The 23,413-nt window shown below is 43.2% G+C and overlaps 2 protein-coding genes across 2 annotated transcripts in view; both read right to left on the bottom strand.

The window, feature by feature from the left end:
• Positions 1–656: 656 nt before the first annotated feature.
• On the bottom strand, positions 657–8,249 carry nek3 (NIMA related kinase 3). Its single transcript, XM_048981898.1, has 14 exons — positions 8,141–8,249; positions 7,853–7,993; positions 7,656–7,749; positions 7,474–7,571; positions 7,177–7,260; positions 7,001–7,068; positions 6,824–6,910; positions 6,365–6,419; positions 5,277–5,477; positions 2,531–2,645; positions 2,140–2,319; positions 1,917–2,051; positions 1,269–1,386; positions 657–884 (listed from the first exon to the last, which is right to left on the bottom strand). Exons 2-14 carry the CDS (start codon positions 7,967–7,969, stop codon positions 815–817), a joined length of 1,422 nt encoding a protein of 473 aa, XP_048837855.1. The 5' UTR covers positions 7,970–7,993; positions 8,141–8,249; the 3' UTR covers positions 657–814.
• Positions 8,250–11,886: 3,637 nt separating this feature from the next.
• Positions 11,887–23,413, bottom strand: part of LOC125712352 (LHFPL tetraspan subfamily member 6 protein-like) — a 36,536-nt gene continuing 25,009 nt past the window's right edge. The window contains exons 3-4 of the mRNA XM_048982297.1: positions 15,395–15,493; positions 11,887–13,471 (exon numbers count right to left, since the gene is read on the bottom strand). Coding sequence (XP_048838254.1) covers positions 13,353–13,471; positions 15,395–15,493 — 218 coding nt within the window. The 3' untranslated portion in view covers positions 11,887–13,352. The remainder of the gene's footprint in view (positions 13,472–15,394; positions 15,494–23,413) is intronic.

Here is a 23,413-nt window from a genome sequence, read left to right as displayed (position 1 = left end):
GGAACATGTCCCCCTCAGATTTAATGGCGGCAACGCCCAAACCTCACAATATATCAAAGTTGACCTCACTAAACTTCAGAGTGGGCCTCACGATGCTTCAAAGTGGGCCTCACGATACTTCAGAGTGGGCCTCACGAGACTTCAGAGTGGGCCTCACGAGACTTCAGAGTGGGCCTCACGAGACTTCAGAGTGGGCCTCACGAGACTTCAGAGTGGGCCTCATTATACTTCAGAGTGGGCCTCATTATACTTCAGAGTGGACCTCACGAGACTTCAGAGTGTTGATGTGCTTTATAAAAGTCCAGAAAACCAAGAAGCAGTGAAAATGAAGCAACAATTAAAAAGGGAGATAAACTGCTCTCTTAAAATATACATGGCTTTTTATACCACCATCCCCCTCCCCAACCCCCACTTTGGATTATACGCATCCTGTTGATAATCCTAGCAATCCAGTCAGGCACAATCTAGGCTGCCCTATGAGCCGGACTATATTTGGCTGGATTAGGACCCCTTGCTGCTTGTGACGTACGTGGAAGCCATTTTTTTTTCCAAATAATCAAACAACAAAATACAAGGTATGTCCGAGTCAGTAATGACCTCTGTCTCCAAGTGCACTGCCTGCAGCAGTAACAAATAAGAGCAGCGATGAAGAATCCTTCAAACTTCAACAGTAATACAAATATTTAATTGGCAGTTGAGATATGTTTAAAAAAGATTCCAGCATTGACATCGTGATACATTTAGAATGGCCATTTAACAGAATGAACACTTATAAATACTTTTCATGAAAACTATTCATGGCAGTTGTGGGTCGTTACTCTCTGGCAGTTACCATCCTCTCCAGCTCCCCAACCCAGTCACACGGAGACTCCTCTTCAAAGTCCCTGTAAACAGACACTTCTTAAATCACTGCCACATACTCCTGTAGTGTGACAAGAAATTGCAGCAGCAAACAGAGATAAGCCCTCAAAAATAATTGATTGAATTTTGTTGTCCAGTAAACAACATGTCCACTGAGTCAAGATAAGCCACTTCAGATATGTATGTCGACGGTCTTTATTTAGAGCTCCACCCTGTGGTCGAAAGGTAATAACACGACTTGGCATCCATCTGTGTGATGAATCACGAGGCATGACCTGTGCCGGGGACTGATTATATCTACAACATAAAATACATCTCAGGTTTGACATCAAGAGGTCAGTCTAACATGCGGTGCTACCTAAATCCAGCGGGCCTCATGTGAGCTGGATCTCCAGCAGAAGACTTACGTGTCTTCGTCGTCAGACCGTGGCTCCAGCCTGGAGTCGTCAACGGCGTCTCCCACGAGTCCGTCTGTGTCATCGCGCCGTGCTGGGGACAGGGGGCCGACCAGGGGATTGTCACCATCTAAAGGGGACACAGAGGAAGGAGAAAGTGACCTTACAGCAAGTGTAGCTCCACACAAGACAGATCAAACTAACTGGTGCTTTCATGTGAAACTCCTTGGCAGAAAGGCACTCTGTACAGCTGCCATATGCCGTCAGTCCTGCTGCAATGCATGATATCTGTTGCAGTGTGAATGACACTCAACACTCAAATCCAATACAATGTTTTTGTATTTGTGCAATTTTCAGTCAGAACAAAAAGCACCATGCGAACTACAATGCAATATGGTCTCAGTGAGAAACACTACAAGCACGCAAAAACAGTTATAACGTCCAATTTGTGAATGAACCAATCTTTTGAACCGGATATATTCAGTGAATCGGCAAAACTAATTTTCAAATCTACAAAAATTGAACTTTTTGTATATCTACACACTGCACATAATGTTTGCTATGGGACGCACATTTCGTCAGAGAGAACCTGTTCCCGCCGGCGAGTTCGATTTCGTTTGCTTTGGATGTCATGTCAAGCATACGGCCGCCTTCACTCACCTGGCCGAAGGACAGTGAAGGTTTTGAAAGCCATGCTAACGGGGGCATTTTCCAGCAAACTCAGCAGCCTCTCGGGGGGGCTCTTGTCCCACTGCCTTCGATGGCTGATCTCAGACTCCTCAGAGATCAAGTTCCCTGAAGGGCAGAGACATTAACAAAACACAGAGTTCAATAAATGCCAAACTAACCACTTGAGTGGTGGGCAGTAAAGCCAGGTCCTTACGTGAGGTGAACTCTGGGCTACTCCTGTGTTCTCTGGAAGAGGAAGCGCAGGAGGAGGTGCTGGTGAGTTCAGCATTTCCGAGGACCTCCAGCACGGTCTCCGACGGCTCCTTTGCCCACCTCCTGCGAGGTCGCTCACTCTCATCCTTACCCATGGGGTCCGGCGTTTCAGAAAAACTTTCTGATTTTTGGTAGAAGAATGCATGAATTTATCTACTCTCTGCAGCCCTAAAATCTGTGCAATCAAGCACATCAATTACCTTTCCCAAAAAGGTTTTTACAACAGTCCCACAGTCTCAGTGTCATCAGGCATCGATAATAATTTGGGAACCTATCACTGTTCAAAATGCTAAAAACCAAAATGATGTATGTATACAACAGGTGAACTCTACCTCCCACTGAAGAAGATAACAATATGCTCTTCTGCCCAAGGAATGCAGCAACTTTCTCCCCTTCATCCCTCTTCCATCTGGAAGTTCTTCCTTCCTTCATTCCTTCCTTCAGCTCCTAGAGTACAGAACCGTCTAAGAGCACCAACTTTTTTGCTTGGCTTAACATCAGACTTTGGACACCACACCTGTAACACCTGAACAAGAGACACTGGTCCCTTGGTTAAATGCACATATGTAAGTCAGCATCAGGTTAACACTCTCCTCATACCACCCCATTAGCCAAAATTACTCTCGAATGCTGCTATTTCTTAAAGACAAAATAGTCGACAAAATAACCACAAACCTGTACAAATGAGTTTTGATGAGCAATTATAAGAATCAATGTCTGCACTGATTCCACAGTTTATTCATTTACACATTGGAGGATGATGCCTGAGCATCTAGCACATGCACGTATATGTACATACCATATAGTACACAAATGTACCTGCACAATAGCCAATCAAGAGACTGTCAGCTGTGACATGTTGTAAAAGCACCTAATCAAAATCCAGTTAAGGGAAAGTCTAAAAATCACAGCTTTTCAGTAAGGCCACTTTAAAAAATAATTGGTTCTCGTCCTTTTTTTTTTGGAGGGGGTGGGTCGGGCGGGAGGGATTTGTTTTTTTTTTTTTTTTTTATTTTATTTTATTTTTTTTTTACAAATTTTGATTGACTGTTTGGACTTTCAAATATGTAAGAAAATACATATTTGAAAATACATACCGAAGAGAGCAGACCTACTTAGTACGCCTCCTCAGTTCTTCCAGTTTGTTGCGTTTCAAATATATTAAATGTAAGAAAATACAAGAATGTAAATTCCTTGATCCATGTATATCTCATAAATGCCTTCCCAACTATGGATTTGGATACTTTATGCTGATGTGTCATTCGTGAATATAAAAATGATACTATCTGAAACCAATATTCTGTTTGTCATTCCCATTCTAAATGAGCAACCAAGATTTTAAAATACACTGAACAAAAATATAAACGCAACACTTTTGTTTTTGCTCCCATTTTTCATGAGATGGACTTAAAGATCTACAATTCATTCCAGATACACAATATTACCATTTCTCTCAAACATTTCTCACAAATCAGTCTAAATGTGTGATAGTGAGCACTTCTGCTTTGCTGAGATAATCCATCCCACCTCACAGGTGTGCCACATCAAGATGCTGATCTGACATCATGGGTAGTGCACAGGTGTACCTTATACTGCCCACAATAAAAGGCCACCCTGGAATGTGCAGTTTTGTCTCACAGCAAAATGCCACAGATGCCACAAGCATTGAGGGAGCGTGCAATTGGCATGCTGACAGCAGGAATGTCAACCAGATCTGTTGCTCGTGCATTGAATGTTCATTTCTCAACCATAAGCCGTCTCCAAAGGCGTTTCAGAGAATATGGCAGTACATCCAACCGGCCTCACAACCGCAGACCACGTGTAACCACACCAGCCCAGGACCTCCACATCCAGCAGGTTCACCTCCAAGATCGTCTGAGACCAGCCACTCAGACAGATGATGCACGGCCCCATGTTGCAAGGATCTGTACACAGTTCTTGGAAGCTGAAAATGTCCCAGTTCTTGCATGGCCAGCATACTCACCGGACATGTCACCCGTTGAGCATGTTTGGGATGTGCTTGACCGGCGTATACGACAGCGTGTACCAGTTCCCACTAATATCCAACAACTTCGCACAGCCATTGAAGAGGAGTGGACCAACATTCCACAGGCCACAATTGACAATCTGATAAACTCTATGCGAAGAAGATGTGTTGCATTGTATGAGGCAAATGGTGGTCACACCAGATACTGACCGGTTCTGAGTCCCCAGACCCCCAATAAAGCAAAAAACTGCACATTCCAGGGTGGCCTTTTATTGTGGGCAGTATAAGGTACACCTGTGCACTACCCATGATGTCAGATCAGCATCTTGATGTGGCACACCTGTGAGGTGGGATGGATTATCTCAGCAAAGCAGAAGTGCTCACTATCACACATTTAGACTGATTTGTGAGAAATGTTTGAGAGAAATGGTAATATTGTGTATCTGGAATGAATTGTAGGTCTTTAAGTCCATCTCATGAAAAATGGGAGCAGAAACAAGAGTGTTGCGTTTATATTTTTGTTCAGTATATATATCTAGAAAGTGTATTAAAACATGTTAAAACACGAGGAATTTACAAAATACAGGAACCTGAATGGTTGAACAAGGAAATGCAACTCTACAAACAAGTACTTAAGAACATGTACCACATCACTTCCCCAGATTTAAATCTTTGCACCAGCCCATCTCAGGTAGAGACAAATTTAGGTTCATGAAACCATTCCAAGACTAGGATTACACAATGTGGATCAATCGTCGATGTGGAATGCGCGGGAAATTCAAATTTCGTCATTCTTGGGCATTTTCCATCCGATTTTTACGAAATAAAAAATTAAAAAAAATTCGGGTCGGAGGCATTTCGGCGGGTCGGGCGGGGACGAGAACCAATTTTTTTTTTTTTATGTAAAAACACTCAAATAAGAGATTGTAAGAGATGTTTTTGATAATGGTCCAAATGTGACTATTGATCATTATTTATCCACAATTATGTCAGGGCACAAACCTATAGCACTTCACACAATAATGTAGTACAATCCCCACTGACCCAGTGCTTCTGCACAACATAAAATTTAAGAGGGTGCCTGAACTCACATGATGGGGCAGGTGCTTGTGCAGAAGCCTAGAGATACGATGCGAGGTTAGGATGGTGTTCAGCGAGGGCCGGTCTCGGGGGTTGGTCTTGAACATTTGCTTGACCAAGTAGTGCAGCTCATAGGGCAGGTGGGCAGGTAAGGGTGTGTAGGCACCCCGACACACCTTCAGGATGAGGCTCTTCCAGCTGCTGGCCTGGAACTGATGGACCGGGGGGGAGGGGGGTGTGTGAACCACATAGAGGAAACTGCTTATGTGGCAGTGGCCAGTGGCGGGTTTGTTGCATCTGGGGCCCGGATCAAAATATCTCTTTTGGGGCCCCCATCACATGTAGCAAAAGCCAAAGGGATAGCTAGCGAGCAGAGGCAAAATATTGTAGCTAGATCACTGCTTAGCAGAACAAGCCGCTTCAGCATCTAAGGAACGCGTTTATTTAATATTTAGTGTAGTGACTGTTTGTGGCCAATAGGGGGCCAAACCTTAAGGTGGTGGCATGTGCTCCCCCATTTTGACAGGATGTGTGAAAGACCAACAAGCCCATTTCCCCGCAGGGATCCTGCACGATGCTCACGCCAAGTGGAGACGGATGACTTCAGCAATTAGATTTAAATGTCTTTGCTCTCCCCTTTGCTCTAATTGCAATCTAACAGTGGGTAATTTTATTTTTAGAGTGAATAATCCATCCATAAATTTCTCCCATCATCACTTATCCTGCGCAGGGCTGCAGTAAGCCATGAAGTCCCAGGAAGGCAGAGTATCCCTAGGGTGGGATGTTTAATGGATTTTTAATTTTATTTTAATGAAACTTACTTTCTGATGTTGAACTATTATTACTATTAAATATGTATATAAATGATTGATGACAGAGGATGACGGTATACTTGTTCTTGGCTGCCAAAATAAAATGCATTTGTGCCGATGACTTTGGTCCAGATGGTGATATGAATCATCCCCCTTTCCATGGATCAGAATGTTCAACTTCTGCTTGGCCAGAACTTACTGAACTTCACTGTGTAAAGACGCAGAACCCCCGCAGTGAATGAAAAGGTTCACTGTGGGATGAACAGTTACAGCGACAGCAGACTTACTGGGTGACAGAGGGCGCAGAGCTCATAGAGGACGCAGCCCAGGGACCAGACGTCACTGCAACACGCAGAGAGATCCATCAGCCGCGCGAGATGACTGAAGCAGCGTTAGATCATGTGCTTCACTACCGCTTCAGCAGGTAGTCACAAACAGTCTGACTGTCATTCTACAGAAACAGCTGTACAACCACCAAGAGATTACTCAGTTACTTCAAACTTTATTTCTTTAACAATTACCTTTACTTTCTGTGTCCCCTTATCCCACATTACAACAGAGACTCAGAGAACCCTGCACTCAAACCAGGTTAAAGTCTGGTTAAACCAGGTTGAAGTCAGGTTAAGTTAACTTAACGTCAATGGGGTTTGTGGGATTCTTTCATATTTTTATCTTAAAAACAGTAAACGATAAAAGCTGAATCAGACATAATTATAAACCACCTGAAAAGCAGTTTTATATCATACCTCTTATTATTGTATGGCTTGTTATCCCAGATCTCAGGTGACACATAGTAAGGGGTTCCAACATAAGTGCACGCATAGGCCTTTGCACTTTTTGGGAAAAAAGTGAGAGAAAAAGCACGTTTAACACTGACATCAGGTTTTCTGATCCATGAAGAACGACAGAGGACCTTTCTGTACCTGTTAAGAACACATGATGACCCAAAGTCTCCGAGTTTGACAGCTCCATCGCTGGTGAGGAATATGTTCTAGGCAGAAGGAGGAAGAAAACACCAGAAGCAAACGACAATGTGACACGGGTTTAATAAAATGTGGAAAGAACAGGATGCAGGTATGGGGTTTGGCTTCCTGCTCACCTTGGACTTCAGGTCCCGGTGGAGTACTCGTTGATCATGAACGTGCTTTGTCCCAACACACATCTGAGCAAACCAGCTCAGGATCTGAAGAAGTGGCACCGGCACGCAGACATAAAACTTCAGGTGGAGTAATTCACCTTAGTGTAACAGGGGGCGCTACTGCGACATGCTAGAACGACATACTTTTCAAGCAACAAGTAAGCAGTGCGGTGTTCAGTTCAGTTTCTGTAGGTGATTACACAAGCACAGGGTACTTGCGTTAGGAAAATTTCGGATTTATTTCCACTGTTTTATTACCATTTCGGGAGGGAAGGGGGTGTTTTTCTGCTGCTTGATCCTATGTAGCAGATCCCCCCCAGCGCAGTATTCCATGACAATGTATAAATGTCCCCCAGCTGCAGAACAAAGAACACCGCCCGTTAATTATCGGTAATAGTCATGTTTAAGATTGTTTCTTTAAAAAGATAAATGAAAAGCACCTTCAAATGAGTCTCTGAAGGCCACAATGTTGGGGTGCTTCATCTTGGACAGAAGTACGGCTTCCCTCCTGGAATTCTGAATTCCCGTCGGACTCTACAATAATTCAGATGCAAAGCAAGAAAATCTAAGCACGTCTTTCTGTTAATGAGAAAACAATACGTAGTGTGCTGTCAAGGATCACAGATAAGGGCATTACCTTTGGTAAGCGTATCTCTTTCATCACATATTGTTCGCAGCTGCTTTTCTGCTCAACTAGCAGCGCTCGACCAAAAGACCCATCACCGATTACTTTTAGGATTGTGTAGTCCTCCATATTCAGACGTGTTAAAGCTATAGGCTGCAAAAAACGCACAATTTGTACGAGTCAATGGGCAGCCAACATTATTCCAATTCTAACAATTTAATTCGCAAACAATTTAATCATAATATCATTAAACTGCGCCATATATCTGACGAAAACGAAAAATGTCATTATACTTATTACCTAGTCATCGTTATATTAAAAATGTTTTTCCCGTAGCCGTGCCATTCCCAACAATGCCACGCATGTTCCCCACGTACGGGATACGCGTGTGCTTCCGCCTTGTGCGTGACGTAAGGTGCACGCGCCACTCCTCCGCAAAAGCGATAACACGCTTTAGGTGCGTGTCACTATTTTAAGGTATTGAGTTAAAAAATAAATAAAAAATTAGGAATTTAAGAGTGCAACCAGGACTGATTTTTTTTTAAGAATTGAATTAACAATTTATTAAGAATTGAATTAACAATTAGATTTTTTAATATGATGAGCCAATATAACGTTTTCATTTAATTTTCTTAATGGATTTAAATGGAAATAGTTGCCAGTCTTACAGTAAAATAACGTCAGTGTAAGATATCAAGAATAGCTATATTTTACAGGCTACAGAGGTTCGGGAAGTTAAATTTTAAATTTGGTTTTATTGCAATTTTGCCACTAGGGGGCAATAAGCGCATATCTCTTTGTCACCTGCCTGGCACCGAAAAAAATCGCGGAGCGTTAATTTAATTACATTATTAAATTAATAACGGTGCCCTCACATAATCCTGCATTATGGTATCGAATGTCATTTTTGCTTTTCTGTATCTCGCTTCGTGTCTGGCACCTCCTGGAACTAATTATACTTCATCTAGTACAAACATATTTTCATTTCTCATGTTATTTCCAGTTGAGATGCATATAAGTGATATTGTAGGGGGAATAACATACTGGATACGCACACACATATATATTTATATGTATATGTGTCTTGGGACAATGTTTGAAGAGGCAACAGATGGCCCTGGTCCCCTGCAGACCGATGACCCAGCGTCACGTGATCTATATTCTGCTATATTTAAGGTATGATGTAACACCCTCTTGATCTGTTCTGGCCCTCATTTTTGGATCCCTCAAAGGAATTCTATGGTTGCAAAAGACATTTATGCGTCTTTTGACTCTGTCCCTCCTTCAGTAAATTACATTTGGGTTACTTTTTATGATGTCTGGCCCTGAAATTACATAATATTCCAATGGCTAAAAAGTATATTATATTTCTTAAAACTCATTATTTTCCTGAATTAGTGTCACAGATATCCTGGATCTTTGAAGGTATGCGATGGCATGTGTAACAGCCATTTAAAATGCTTGCATTTTAGCCCGCTCTATTGTAAATTGCTGTGTCTACACTAGACAGTGAGTACTGTGATCGATTAGGCTGACGTGCCTTTAAACAGAACCAGCCAGTGGACAGGAGTAAGAAAAAGCGCGTTATCATTCTGTCAGGAGTCTGCGGCATAAGAATAAAGATCTGCATCCATTGCATTATGAATGGGACAGTTAAGCTGAGGTTTAAGGCCTAATTTTAACATGAAAGAAAAGTAAAATGCAATCTTTAGTCTGCAGAAATATAGTGGTTATTCATAGTATTATTAGAGTGGCAGCACGGAGGCTTAGCGGGTAGCATTGTTGCCTCATGCCACCTAATTAATGACAGATTCAAAAAATCCTAAGGAAAGTAAACAAAACTGGAGTTTGCCACCTAGTTGTAAAACCACAAATGTACCACCAGGTGGAAGCATAAACGCCTCTGAATGGCGCCCTCTGCGTAGTCTGGCTCAGTGTTTTACCAGCTGTGTTTATTCAGGGACATCCTGTTACAAATAACCGATAGCTGGTCAGTTTATCGCAGTCCTCTTATGACAGGTGAGAGGAAAATAAAGGTAATTAGTATTTGTGCTGAAGCTAGTGGGCAGATATAATTACTCAGTCATTACTTGGGTTTAATTCAACCTTCTCATTGTGTCTCACTGAGGAATGGACTGTGTGCTCATATACCATAAAACTTTTATTTTATTTATTTAATTTAGGGAAAAAGTTCCATAACTCCGCCCTTCTCAAGCCAGTGTAAACTGCGATTAGTGCCAGTGTGCTGGTGTGTGTTTGGGCCAACCAATCAGTTACCGTCGCCCCATGTGCATGGTAAGTACGCAGGTATTTCACCCAATATCCCCCCCAATCATTTCTGAGAGGTGATAATGTGTTCAAATACCTGCCACATCACACCTTGCCCAGTTTCGCCGATAACCTTGGGCACAGCAAAGTTTTATATTATTTTGCATGCTCCATCTCTTATGACGTATATACATAGTATAAAAATCGTATAACTACATTTATGTAATGTTTTAAAACACAAAGTTGCTATATCGCATATTTTTAAAAGCAGAGTTGAATATAGCTGCAACTACAAAAGAAAATCTGTCCAGTTGACCTAATTTAAATGCTGTTTGAACCACCAGAGCTACCTAGGATTTGTTATCTGAAGCTTGCGTTGATGCTCCGTAGCGATGGAGACACGACTCCTTGCTGCTGTGTTTTCTGTGTACTTATGGGAACTTTAGAGTAAGTGACGCCTTCAAGCCTCTTTGGGGTTCCAGGAGTTTAGGTAAGCATCCAGAAGGTCATTAAAAGACCTGTTTGTCAGTGTCGGTGCTCATCTGGCCTGTCCTATTTATTTTTCCCTGTATGTCTAGCAGGTGTCACTGGCCATCCTGTTCCCTCTATCTTGTAGCCCTAGTCCCTAATGTGTTTCCTTGCTCCTGTGGCTGCTGCATAGTTCATGGGTTGAGTGAGCAGCTCAAAAGCTGACACCACTCTGCTTGTGTGTTCAAGGCTGGCCTGAGGTTTGTCACCTTTTTTTGTAATTGTTTCCTTGTACTTGTTATGGTTTCATTGTGTTCCTGTTTTGGTTTACTCTGCCTGTTGTCTTTCACCTCTCCGCTCAGTGTATGCAAAATATCTTGAATTAATACTCTGTGAGATTACTAGCTGATATTTACAAGAAACTCATTTGCTCTATTTGAAGACGTTAGCTTGCCCACCAGTCTTGGAACACAGAGTACATAGCTGTTTCGCTCGGCCCCAATGTGTCAGCACGCGATGATCAGACGTTTGTTTGATGCTTTGTTACAGTGGCAAGTGGTATCAGTCATCAGTGGAGATGAGACAGAGAGAGAGAGAGAGAGAGAGAGAGAGAGAGAGAGACAAATAAATAGAGAGAGAGAGAGAGAGAGAGAGAGAAGAGGACAGCTGACCCCCCCCCCCCACCAGAGTGCTGAGTGAGGTCTCCTGTGGGGGCACTGAGCCCTGTACCCAAGGGGAAAGGGGCAATCAGGAGGGTCTTTAATACAAACAAGGGTCTTTATTGAGCCATGTGCAGTTCAGTTTGTTCCCTTGAAAAAGACACTTTGACATGGACTGTTTCATTACATAGTTACATCAACTGACAAATAGTCACCGATAACTTATTTTTGGTCTTCAAGAAGCAGATGGAATTGTATTCATAACAATTGACCACGTGAACGTAGTCAAACAGCTTCGTGAGACACAAACAGGACTTTTCAAGTCATTATCTTATTGTTTCATGTGCATTTGGGCTGCATTTAATCGAACGGCGTGTTTCTGGCCCAATATTGTTCAGGATGTCGGGTTGTGACACAGCCTCGCTGTAAATCGCTTGGAATTGATGGGGTTTCAGCATCTGTCTCTGTGATTCAGGGCTTCACCCGCGGATGCGATAACTAGGGCAGCTGCGGCGTCAGACCCATTATTCGTGAATATAAATGACTCTCGGGATTAATATTGCATATAAATCAGAAAATCGCGGCTTTCAGCATAGTTTATTTTCACGCTCCCTCCTGAGTCGCAGTACCGAGACGTAGCAGAAATAACCCACCGAGAAATAAGCTAAACAAAGTTCTTCGTCACACTTTCGTAGTGCTTTTTACACTTGAATGAACACACCGCATTCACAAAAGCAATTTATTTACACATATGATCAAATAAAAGCATTCATTATGTAAAAAAATCATAGTAATATTACACAATATACATGTACGATAACCATCACAAAACGAGCACATTAAACATTCAATATTCAGAGATATAAGCGAATGGGATCTTCGGCAAAACAGCGGGGAAGAAGCTGGCAAAGTCATAATTGACTATCGTTATTTCAGAACTTAAAGATGATGTGCATTAGATGGAAACAGGTTTAAGAACGAATTGTCAAATTTGAGGCCAGTAATCCCCATTGCATCGAATCTTTAACAGAATTCTTCCGAGCAACACGTGTATTCACTGGAGAAAACTTCAGTGCACATCTAAGGCTTATCAGCCAGCCATGAAGTATGCTGAGAAATCTTTCGTAGCAGGATTCAAAGGAAGTACAACGCTGAAGGTCATGCCTATATATATGTCCATCTGCGTATGAATGAAGAACAGGGAATGGAGTTCTGAATAACAGAGCCAGAGTAATTACCCCTGATGGGAACTGTATAATGATTATTGATATATAACCATAATCACTCGAGCGTAATATTCTTGGAAATGTGAATAGTTTTTTTTATTTTAATTGTAACATTTATGAATTATATTTATGTCACAGTTCCCTGGGGAACACAGGTTGCAAAGACTGCCATAAAAATACAAATTAACAGTGTTGTTTTTTCACTGTGGGGACAAGGTAGGACAAGGTGGAAGTAAAACAAACAAGGCCAAATAAGGTGATTTTTTTTTTTTTTTTTTTTTTACATTTCTTTTGAAATCAAGGCATGGACTGTAAAACAGTGACTTTAATGGAAAAAGGGCAACATGACCTCCTGAGGAAATGAAAAGGGGGGTTATAAGTAGCAAGGTTTTATAAATATACATTTAATAACATACTTTTAGGAACATTGATAAATTGTTTACATTTAAATCAATTGTAAACCCAATTTTACCAGTTTGGTTAGTGTAAGTTTCCTGTGTGTTTGTATAAGCTTAAAGTATAAAAACATAAATAATAATCAGTCCATGAATACTTCAAATGTTTGCATCAAATATGCAATGAAATATGTTCTTAAAAATCAGGACTGAACTCCATTAGTCAGAATCATAATACATACATTACAAATAAGTGACCGCTTACGTGAAACCAAACTGCTTTAATGTGAACTAGATATAGATTTGTTTTTCTATATTGGTACAGGCTTTTGTTGTATAAATGTACAAATATACACGCTAATATGAGATATATAAAAACAGTCCCTGCAATGGTATTACGACCAAGGTGTTGGGTCTCTTGTGATGCGTCAGGTGACCAGCCTTGAGGAATGCTGGGAAATGTGGTTCTAAGTGTCCCACCCTGTCAACCGCAGGCTCAGTAGGGGTAGTGCTTCTGTCTCTTCCCGGCGAAACAGGCCAGCCACATACACACCAGAACGGCGAGTGCAGCGCCCCCTGCACTGCAGTAGAAAGCCCAGCCGATCTCACAGGACCCTACAGAAACAAACATACATGGAATGCAATGGAGACTGGGTGGCTTGAATGTATCCTGGTATTATTTAGATGTCTTTTGTTCCATCATGGTGATGACATGGTGCCTCAGACAGCCAGCACTGCTGCCTCAGGCCCCCAGGGTTGGGGCTTTGAATCCTGCCCTGCCTTAGTGTTTCGTGAGCTTACATTTTCTCCCTGCATTTCATAGGCCCAAAGACATGTCGTTACTGTCCCTATGCCACGATGCGCCTCTTATTGTAGTAAGTGTGTGCCTACTGAACACACTGCATGCTTCCCGTGTTTGCTCTGAAAATCCTAAGCTTATAGGAATCCATGGGTGGTTGAAAGAACTTTATTTTAGTTTCAACTGTTAAAAGAAATGCAACTAATGAGCAAAATATAGATAAAAATTAAGAGATGGCAAGTTTCCCCCCAGACCCGTCTAGTATCTGTGATTGTTAAATTGATAGAAATTAATTTCAAGAAGATTTGGGACCATTTTATATGTTACGGTTGCTGGATTTGCATTAAAACTTACACAGGGCAAAAAATAAGCTAAATCTTTTAAGCAAAATGAGGATAACATGTTAAATGAAAGAATTTTAAAATAAGATATGTATTTCACTAATCACCATAGGCCAAAACTGTCAGAAGTATTTCTGATCTCATTTTGATAGGTCAAAAGCATCAGGATATCAAACGTGTAGTTACCCAGTTGATTTGCAGAGCCAGACAGTTAAGCCAGACAGTTAAGCCAGACAGTTAAGCCATACAGTTAGGCCATACAGTTAGGGCATACAGTTAGGTCATACAGTTAGGTCATACAGTTAAGCCATACAGTTAAGCCATTTCTTTTTTCTAAATAATAATTTTTTTTTTTTTTAAAGAGGGAATTCAATTAACCCACAATGGATCCCAAAACTTGGTGCCATGTAATTTTACCACCTGCCGTCAGTTTTACTTATAATCTCCGACTCTGAAGCTCATTTAATTGCTCCGCAGCATTTGGCCAATTGTCAGTTTAGGACCCTCGGCATTTGTGGACTTTGAATTAGTGGAAATTAAAACGGGAATAAAAAAATGTACAGCCTTCTTATGTCGAGCTTCTGCAGAAGTTGCCGGAGCGACGCTGTGGGTAATGGACAATGTTGTTCCCTATTCCCTTTCACTTGTGTTTCATTTCATCTTCATATCTGATGTACATTAAAAGGAATATCCCATGAAATACAAAATCAGACTATTTTCATTTCTTCAGCTCTCAATGCAGCTAAATTTGGACGTAAGACATTTCAAAATATTATGATCACATTTTTTTCTTCCGGATAAGAACAAGAAGTACTCCCCAGAATACTGCAATAACGACACTCCTATCAAATACTTGTATGTTGTTAATGAGGTAGATCAAAGACAAACCTTGCACTGACATGGACTCCAGCACATTTTGGACATTAATCAACCACACATGCATACTACATATATCAGCCAGACTGCATGTGAGCATTGTCTCTTTATATATTGACTGTATGTATGAGAGCCAGTGACAGTTGGAGACAAACATAACTGGCCAATATACCTGATTCTGTTTCTGAAATTTACAGCCAAGGGTGTAGCAATGATTTTGGGAGGTTTTTCTCAGCAGGGTGGGTGGTATCGGGGGAACAGCTTGGATCACGGCTGGGAGCCGACACCCAGGTTCTCGCCTGCGCAGGCTTCGCGAACAGGGAGTGGGGGGGTCGGGGGTGGGACGCCACAAGCAGCTGACAGTGACGTGAATAGGTCTCTGCTTCTCTACAATCTCTTTCCCGATTCATCTTAGATGTGTGTGGATGGTCAGAAGTCTGCGTGGCTTTTGGGCCACGACTGTTTGGGCTGTCGTGCATGCGACTGCGCAGACATTTATGCGCAGGCGGATGAGAGACTTACCCAGCTGAAACTGGTTGGAGCTGTTGCTGCAGGTCTGCTTGACTTCCTCACTGTCCCATCCCAGGGGGTAGAGGGCGCATCCAGATCCGATCAGCAAGCCTGCACACGCCAAGGACAGCGTCGGGAGGTGTGAGTTATATGTGCTTCCCACACATTTCATATAACATTTCCAATCAACCAGTCAATCAATTCAGGATAGAAAAGAATCACCTGACCATCATCTTATAACCGCTTGTCCAGTACAAGGAGCCAATCCCAGGAGGCACAGAGCACATACACATCATCTGGAGACTCCAGTTCACCTCACTTTATCTCTTTAGACTGTGGGAGAAACCCCCACAGGCCTAACCATAACCCCACACATACCCAACCAGGGGTGGGATCCCAACCACAAGAGACGTGAGGCTACGCGGCTACCCACTGAGCCTCAGTGCCACCATAGAACTAAACAATGTGGCCAGATATCACTTCATTCAGCTGTGTAAATCTACAGCTATGCACCAACACTCAATCATTCTACCGGCAGATGACCGTCTGCCATTAATAATATCATAGGCATTTTTCAAGCACCTCCTGAAGGGTTTCTCAGGGAGAGAGAGCATGGAGAATGAGAGGCAGAGGGCACTACTCAGGGAGACAGAGATTTAATATCATCTGTGATTACTGAGAGGAGGCAGAACGACTGTGCACTCTCACCTGTGATACATCTTGTTATCCTATCCCTCAATTTAGCATTTCATGAATATTCTCCTAAAGACGAAGGCTACTTTGAGCTTTGTCTATCATCAAGAAAACTTTCTCTTTGTGGTATATTAAGATCTCTCCACTACCTGTGGCATCTTTCCGGCCTGCTCGCCCTTCTGCCTGTGAGGTCTCTCCTGTATGCCCTGCTGCAGTACCACTGTTCATCCTGCAGTCAGAAGCAGTACATCCCCCACTTTGAAACTCAAATGTTAACATTGGGACAGTGTGCATTGGGTGTCACTATCTTGCTCATTTGACTTCCTCTGCCGCCCCCTGGAGGATGGGCTTCCCCTTTGCGTCTGGTCCCTCCCAAGGTTTCTTCCTTCTAGGGAGCTTTTCCTTGCCATTGTCGCCTCTGGCTTGCTTATTGGAGGCATTGGCCGGAGATGCTGTAAGCCGCTTTGAGACAATGTAATGTTGTGAAAATGCGCTAATACAAATAAAATTGAACTGAATTGAAAAAACATTCCGCTTCCGCAGCATTAAACTAAACTTTGGCGTTTATCTGAGTCCTGCAGGACACCATCCACTGCAAATTAAAACCACTGGTTTTGCAGGGCTGTGCAATGTGTTACAGCAGTAAGGAAGATATTAAAATGTTTCATTTAACAATGGCCCACTTATGAAAAGCACTCTGGTGCTATAATAACTGTAACTGTAATTACACTGAATACCACTGAGCTCACCACTGTATTAGAATTTACAGCTTTTGGGAACATACTCCAGGACAGTGTACTGTATCTGCCTCTCTCCACCCTGGGCCTGAATTCCCAGAATTCCCACTAACAGCTTCCTTATTCATGCAGCCTTTCAATTAAATGATAAAACGGTGTGTCTTTGGGGACCTCAGCCAGATGGATTGGGTTCCTTCAATCACAGATGTCATGGTTCAAGTGTCACAGGAGGACACCTGTCATCTCATACACAGGAGGTTGTCGATTTGAATCCCACACGGCCCAGTTTCCTCCAGTTGTCCTAAAACATGCACTTTAGGTGAATCTGTATCTTTAAATTACCCATTGTGTGCATGCATGGACCTGCACCACGTCCAGGATGCCTCCGTACATCCTGAGAAAGGTTCAGGGATCTCCTCGGCCCTGCACTGGATAAGCAGTTGGCAGGTATGTGTATTTGCACAAAGCAGACCCACTTCTTGCCCTTTCAGAGCTGATAGCATAGCGGTGTATGCTAGGAATATGAATGGAAAGCTCAGATTCTATGCTGTAGTGATTCCCTGAAGGACCTACAGTGAAAGCGGACCTTGGGGCTATGGAATCTGATGGTTCCAATGAAGGAAACACTGTGAGAAAAAAGTACCAATTTGCAAGTTTGAAGGTACAATTACTTGTCACTGGGGCTGTACCCTCAAGGGTCTGCCAATTATACCCTAGCTGTGGGTAAATATACCTTTTATGGTACAGAAATGGACTCTGAGGAACACTGGGGATACAGTCATGTTGTTTATGCCTTGGGGGTGACTGTACCCTTTTCTGACAGTGTGCTGTTACTGTTATGCTTTCTCACTGAATATTAAACAAAAAGCAGGAATTTTCATTTTCATTTGCCAAGTAATGCTGTTAGTTAAAGAGGTGTGTAATTAGATTTAATTTCCCCTCAGAATGAAGCAGGAAATGTGGACACACCCAAATTCACACACTCTGAAGGTGACATTGGGGGAGGGGCTGCCTTTCTCTCTCCTAAGACCCCCCAGTTTCTCAAACATGACGCTCGCACGGAAAAAAACAGACAATAGTGGCAATATGGTTACAGTGTCTGAACTGAGGTGGTCTTGCACATTTTATTCAGGCGTTTCATTTCTTTGGTCTGCTGTCTACCCCGAGGGCTTAATTATGTCAGACCTCTTCTGTCTTGATTCCAGCCTGAGCCACTGAGAGAAAGAGGAATGGAAGCAATGGGAGAACATTCTGGAAATGGAAACAGGAAGTGGGCAGTTAATGACTTGCATTACTTTACAGTGAAGTTGGGGTGTGTGTGTTTCTGTGTGTGTGTGTGTGTGTGTGTCTGTGTCTGTGGATTAGGTTTATGTAGCAGTTTGAGGACCAAATGTCCCTCAAAATATAATATAATAAAAGCCTTTTTTTGATGCCGGTTACATTTTTCAGGTCCCCACAAAAATCTGCGAATGCAATCAAAAAAGTACAAATTCCAAAAGTCTCATATTTTGTTTGGTTACTTATGGTTAAGGTCAGGGCTGGATAGAGGTTGAGGTCATCATTTTGGGATTAGAGGTTACCCATAGAAATGAATGGAGAGTCCACACAAAGGTATAATTACAAACCTGAAACATGAACATGAAACAAACATTTTGTGAGCTCCTCTTATTCCACGTCCTCTGACTGACAGCATAAAAACGTCTCTCGTAAGTCCCTGGTATTTGTGTGGCCTGTGCTGTGTGATGACTTCACATGGAAAAAGCTGAAATGCAGGGTCACGATCCCCAGGGCTCTGTGCTCATATTAAGCATGACAGATTCTCTAAAACAGTGTTTCTCGACTTGGTCCTCAGGGTCCCCCAGACAGTCCACATTTTTGCTCCCTCTCAACTCAACTGGAATGCATCCATTTCAGTAAGATCGGGCACAAAGAAACACTCTGGTTGTAACATCACAGGCATCTTAATGTTTCCCTTACTTCTTATTGCAGGACTGTAAACACACTAAACGGTTTTGAGGTCTGTGTTGATTTCATGCCCACAGACCAGAAGCCTCTTAATCTGTATAATTACAGGCTCTGCTCCTCCAGGAAAAATACCTTCAATTTCAATAAAGTCTTTTTGAAAGTTACAAAACCTGCAGGGCTTTGTCGGGGGGCTGTAAACAGCTTAATCTTTATATTCTTTGCACCTTCCTCTGCAATTAAAATCATGACAAATAGACCTCGAGTTACTGGGATAAGCAGTAAATGAACTATATGAGGAGGACATCTGCAAAATTTCTACAGTCTAGAGCAGAACTGAGCATCTTCCCATGATAGTGAAACTCACTGCAACGTCCAAGCTGAGAATAATTATCTCACCTGCTGTAAGGGATAAAGACAAGTTTGCAAAGGATGCAAAGTAAGCTGAAGGCTGTGGTAGTTTGTTGATTTTTCCTTGTGTTTTGTGTGTGTGTGAGTCTAATCTCAGATATATATTTTTAAAGTTGCTATGGTGACCATTGAGGATGGGTGACAGCCATCCGCATGCAGATAGATGTCAGTGAGAGTAGTGAGAGCCAGTAAATCCCTAAATAGAGGCTCCCTGGCTATTTCCCTATTGCCTCCCTTAGGATCCATTCCGACGTAGCTTTTGGCCATTGAATCTAATGCTGAAATTCCTTTAAAGGGCTAACGCTTCCCCAGAGCAAGGATTTTGGTCTCCCAGTGCCTGCCCCCCCCCCCCCCCCCCCCCCCCACCTTCCTACCCTGCCCCTTTATCGACAGGAATGCAGAAAATTCAGAGGTTTTCTTTCGATGGCCTTAATAAAGAGATTTAAATTTATTTCTTAAGAAAGACCTGGGGGGCTTGGCGTGAGGGGGGGGGGGGGGGAATGGAGAATGAACCTGTTTTAGCAATGAGTAAGAGAGAGAGAGAGGGAGGGAGGGAGTGAGGGAACAATGGTTGGTGTGGGAAGGATGAAGGACCCCCCCCCCTTTTAATGGTGGGAGAGGAGGGAGGCTGGTCAAACCTCAAGTGACTGGTGAAGAAATCTATGAAGGGTATCGGGGGTGATGAGGGCGTTATCCTCCCTCTGCACACCATGTCACCAAAGCGGGGGGGCTTGGCAGGCCATGGGGAGGGGGGGGGGGGGCAGAGAGAGAGGTGGATTCTGGGTCATTCACGTGAGCTTCTCACAGGAAGGGCTGTGCAAAGGGGAGCGATGTTCCCTGTGCTCCTAATCCCCCTGCAGAGTATGTGTGTGTGTAACAGCTTGAGAGGAAAGGGCGGGTAAGCTACGTTCCTGGCATGATTTTTCACAGCCGTCTCCCAGCAATCTCAGCCGGCAGGCTCAGAAAGCAGCGGAGCGGCGGATAGAGAAATCCACTTCGGAACACTGGCTCTGACAGACTGGTGCGTCTGAGCCATACATACAGGATCAACGCGCTTAAAACGCAGCGAGTTAAAATTCCATCTCCATTCCTACTAGACTCCTACAGCTTATCAAACAGGCTTTTCAAGTGGAAAGGGATAGTTTCCAAACTTCCAAACATATTTGATTTTAATATGTACCAAGGGGAGCGCTTATGTATTTGAGTCGACCTATGAAGGCACATCCTGAACCCAGCGTAGCCGCACGGCCGGATTTGGCTCCAGAGCCAGCCCCTGACATGCCGGTTGGTCCCGGATGCTCCGATTTCCATCCGCCACCTTGGGTGTGGGGCTGGACCTGGCACGCTGGCCTTGTTTATATAATGCTTTATCTCCGTTTACTCCCCTAATGGGATTCCTGAAAAAAGCCATAGTAGGAGATTATTGCCATAGCGTGCCCACTGGCAATGAGGTGCTCGGCTGATCCCCTGCGGGCCAGTTAATGCCCTGTCAGCCGGGGGAACGACAGGAGGGCAGGCAATAACATCCATCCATCCAGTTTTGCAGGACTGCTCATCGAATGCAGGCTTGTGCTGAAGCTGGATCCTCTCCCAGGATGCATGGGGATCAATACATATGAAGGGCAATTTCAACACCAGATCACCGAACATCTGTGGGAGCAAACTAAGCAGCTGGAGAAAACCCAGATAAACACAGGGAGGACGTGCAAACTGTACACATGCAGAGGCCCAAACTCTGCAGGGGAGAACCGACATTCACTACCCATAAGGCCACCCACTACCCACAATACCCCCACTACCCATAATGCCATCTACTACCCACAATACCACTCACTAGCTATAATGCCACATATTACCCACAATGCCATCCACTATCCATAATGCCCCCATTACCCATAATGGCACTCATTACCCACAATGCCCCCCACTACCCACAAAGCCACATGAGAAACAAAAGCAGCTCATAGCAAACAGGCAGCTCTACCACAACAGTGATTCAATGCATTTGAGATCTTGTAACATCAGCTTTGGGACAGACTGACAAACGGTTTTCCGTATTTCAGCAAAAGGGGAGTGATATTTGCGGAGAGGGTCAGTCACAGCTGTGAACAGCTTTATGAGTTCACCTGTGTGTGTGAGGCAATATTCCCACTTCTCCAGAGGCTTTATTGTTATGTGTTTAACGATAATTATAAGGGCGCTTTCGCATTTTACCAGGCATTCATTCAAAGCGAAACACATCTCGTATGCTGTGCCCAAATTCACCTGAAAGTGCCCGAAATGTCATTATCCTTCATTACAACATTAATAACTGTAAATAGTTACCTTCACATAAGCCGACAAGTTGACCTTTTTTCTACAGTAAAATAGCAGTAATGGTGTTAAATGTATAAATAAGGAATCATAGAGATACTGTTGACACAAGATACAAGATACCTTTAGTGTCACTGTAGAAGTACAATGAGATTTCTTTGGATCACCCTGTGGAAGTCTCAATAAAAACCATACAAGCTAAAAGAAAAAGAAAGAAAAAGAAAAAAAACAGCACATAGGAATGCACAAGTACAAATACACAGTACTCAGTTGAAATACACAGTACTCAGTTGAAATTCATAGTACTCAGTTGAAATACACAGTACTCAGTTGAAATACACAGTACTCAGTTGAAATACACAGTACTCAATTGAAATACACAGTACTCAGTTGAAATTCATAGTACTCAGTTGAAATACACAGTACTCAGTTGAAATACACAGTACTCAGTTGAAATTCATAGTACTCAGTTGAAATACACAGTACTCAGTTGAAATTCATAGTACTCATTTTCATCTAGTAGCTATTACTTTTCTGTGAAGTGCCTTCCATGTATCCCATAGTAATTCCAATGTATTTTCCCAATGTACGCTAACAAGGTGTTTGGGACTTCAGGCAGTCTGAGGAAATCCAGCGACGATGCCTTTAGCTGTATAATCAGTATAGATAAGTGCTGTGTCTCCTTTCCAACACCCTGTGTCAAATCACAGTGCCACAGCTACGCATTAAGCTGCACTCCAGCGTCAATCTTAAATACTCCTACATGTCTCTGAGCTTGGGGTGGGGGGCAGGGGTAAGTGGTCAGTGTCACGGCAGGCGCACAAAGAAGTGCAATTAATTCTACCCGACACATTAGCTGCTCAGATTGACACCGACAACTCAATGGATCCCCGAGACCCCAGGGTCAGATCCTTCGGTGAGGCAGAGGCTAATCTCCCAGGCGCTGAATCATCCGCGTCAGCCCACCCTGTGTATTTAGGGTAACCGTCCACCCGTAGCCCCACGCAAAAGACGGGCCTTCATGACAGATGTGACTCTTTCGGCCAATCGAAGGGAACGCAACTTGAAAAGGCAAAGACACTGTCCTTCCCCTGTTTCCTCAGCTTTCCGTTAATAGCTACGGAGGGCAGATAATACCGCTGCTAATCACCCATCACCCCGGGAAACTTTCCCGTGCTAAGGCAGTAAGCAGAGACTCAGTTGAGATTTGTAATGAAAAACAACAACCAATGTTACAGGTCTCTTCACTGCCTGACCAATGGCCAAACGGCACCCATTCACCTCTTTCCCATATATGAACCTTTACTGGGTTTTCACCTGGTACACTGTCCTCTCTGGGAATTTGTTGATTCCCCACCCATTTGACTGCCAGTGTGTCTCAAGTAACGTAACACTGACCACACAACAGACTGGCGCCCTGTCAGGCACGCTCCCCTGCCTTGTGCCCTGAGCTTCCTTGCTTAGTCTCCAGGCCTGCTACCTGGTAACCATTTTTAGTTCCCCAAGAACCCCCATGCCATATTTATTTATTTATTTATTTTTTTTTGGGGGGGGGGGGGGGGTGGTTAGATAGGGAATTAATTACTAAGCATGGGAAATGGTGATGGCGTGAACATCACAACTCATTTAAATAGCAGTCTTTTAACAAGAATTTGCAGACACATTGCCCCTTTAGTGCCCCTAGGCAATCGTATTTCATCTGTTCTGGCAAGGAAACACCATTACTGTCAAAATTCTGGCTTCAGCCCTAACAAATCTTCTGTCTGACACCTTGATTCAAACCAGCTTACAGCAGAGGGAAGGGTTGCAAGTTTCATATGCTCTCTGGGAGTTGAACACATAACAATTTGGTTGTTAGCATAATACTCTACTTGGTGAGCTACAGGAAAACCTCTACTACCAAAACAGACAGGGG

Source organism: Brienomyrus brachyistius, chromosome 17 (assembly GCF_023856365.1).
Source record: "Brienomyrus brachyistius isolate T26 chromosome 17, BBRACH_0.4, whole genome shotgun sequence".
In the NCBI taxonomy this organism is placed as follows: Eukaryota; Metazoa; Chordata; class Actinopteri; order Osteoglossiformes; family Mormyridae; genus Brienomyrus; species Brienomyrus brachyistius.
This window is presented reverse-complemented; position numbering and strand designations above follow the sequence as displayed.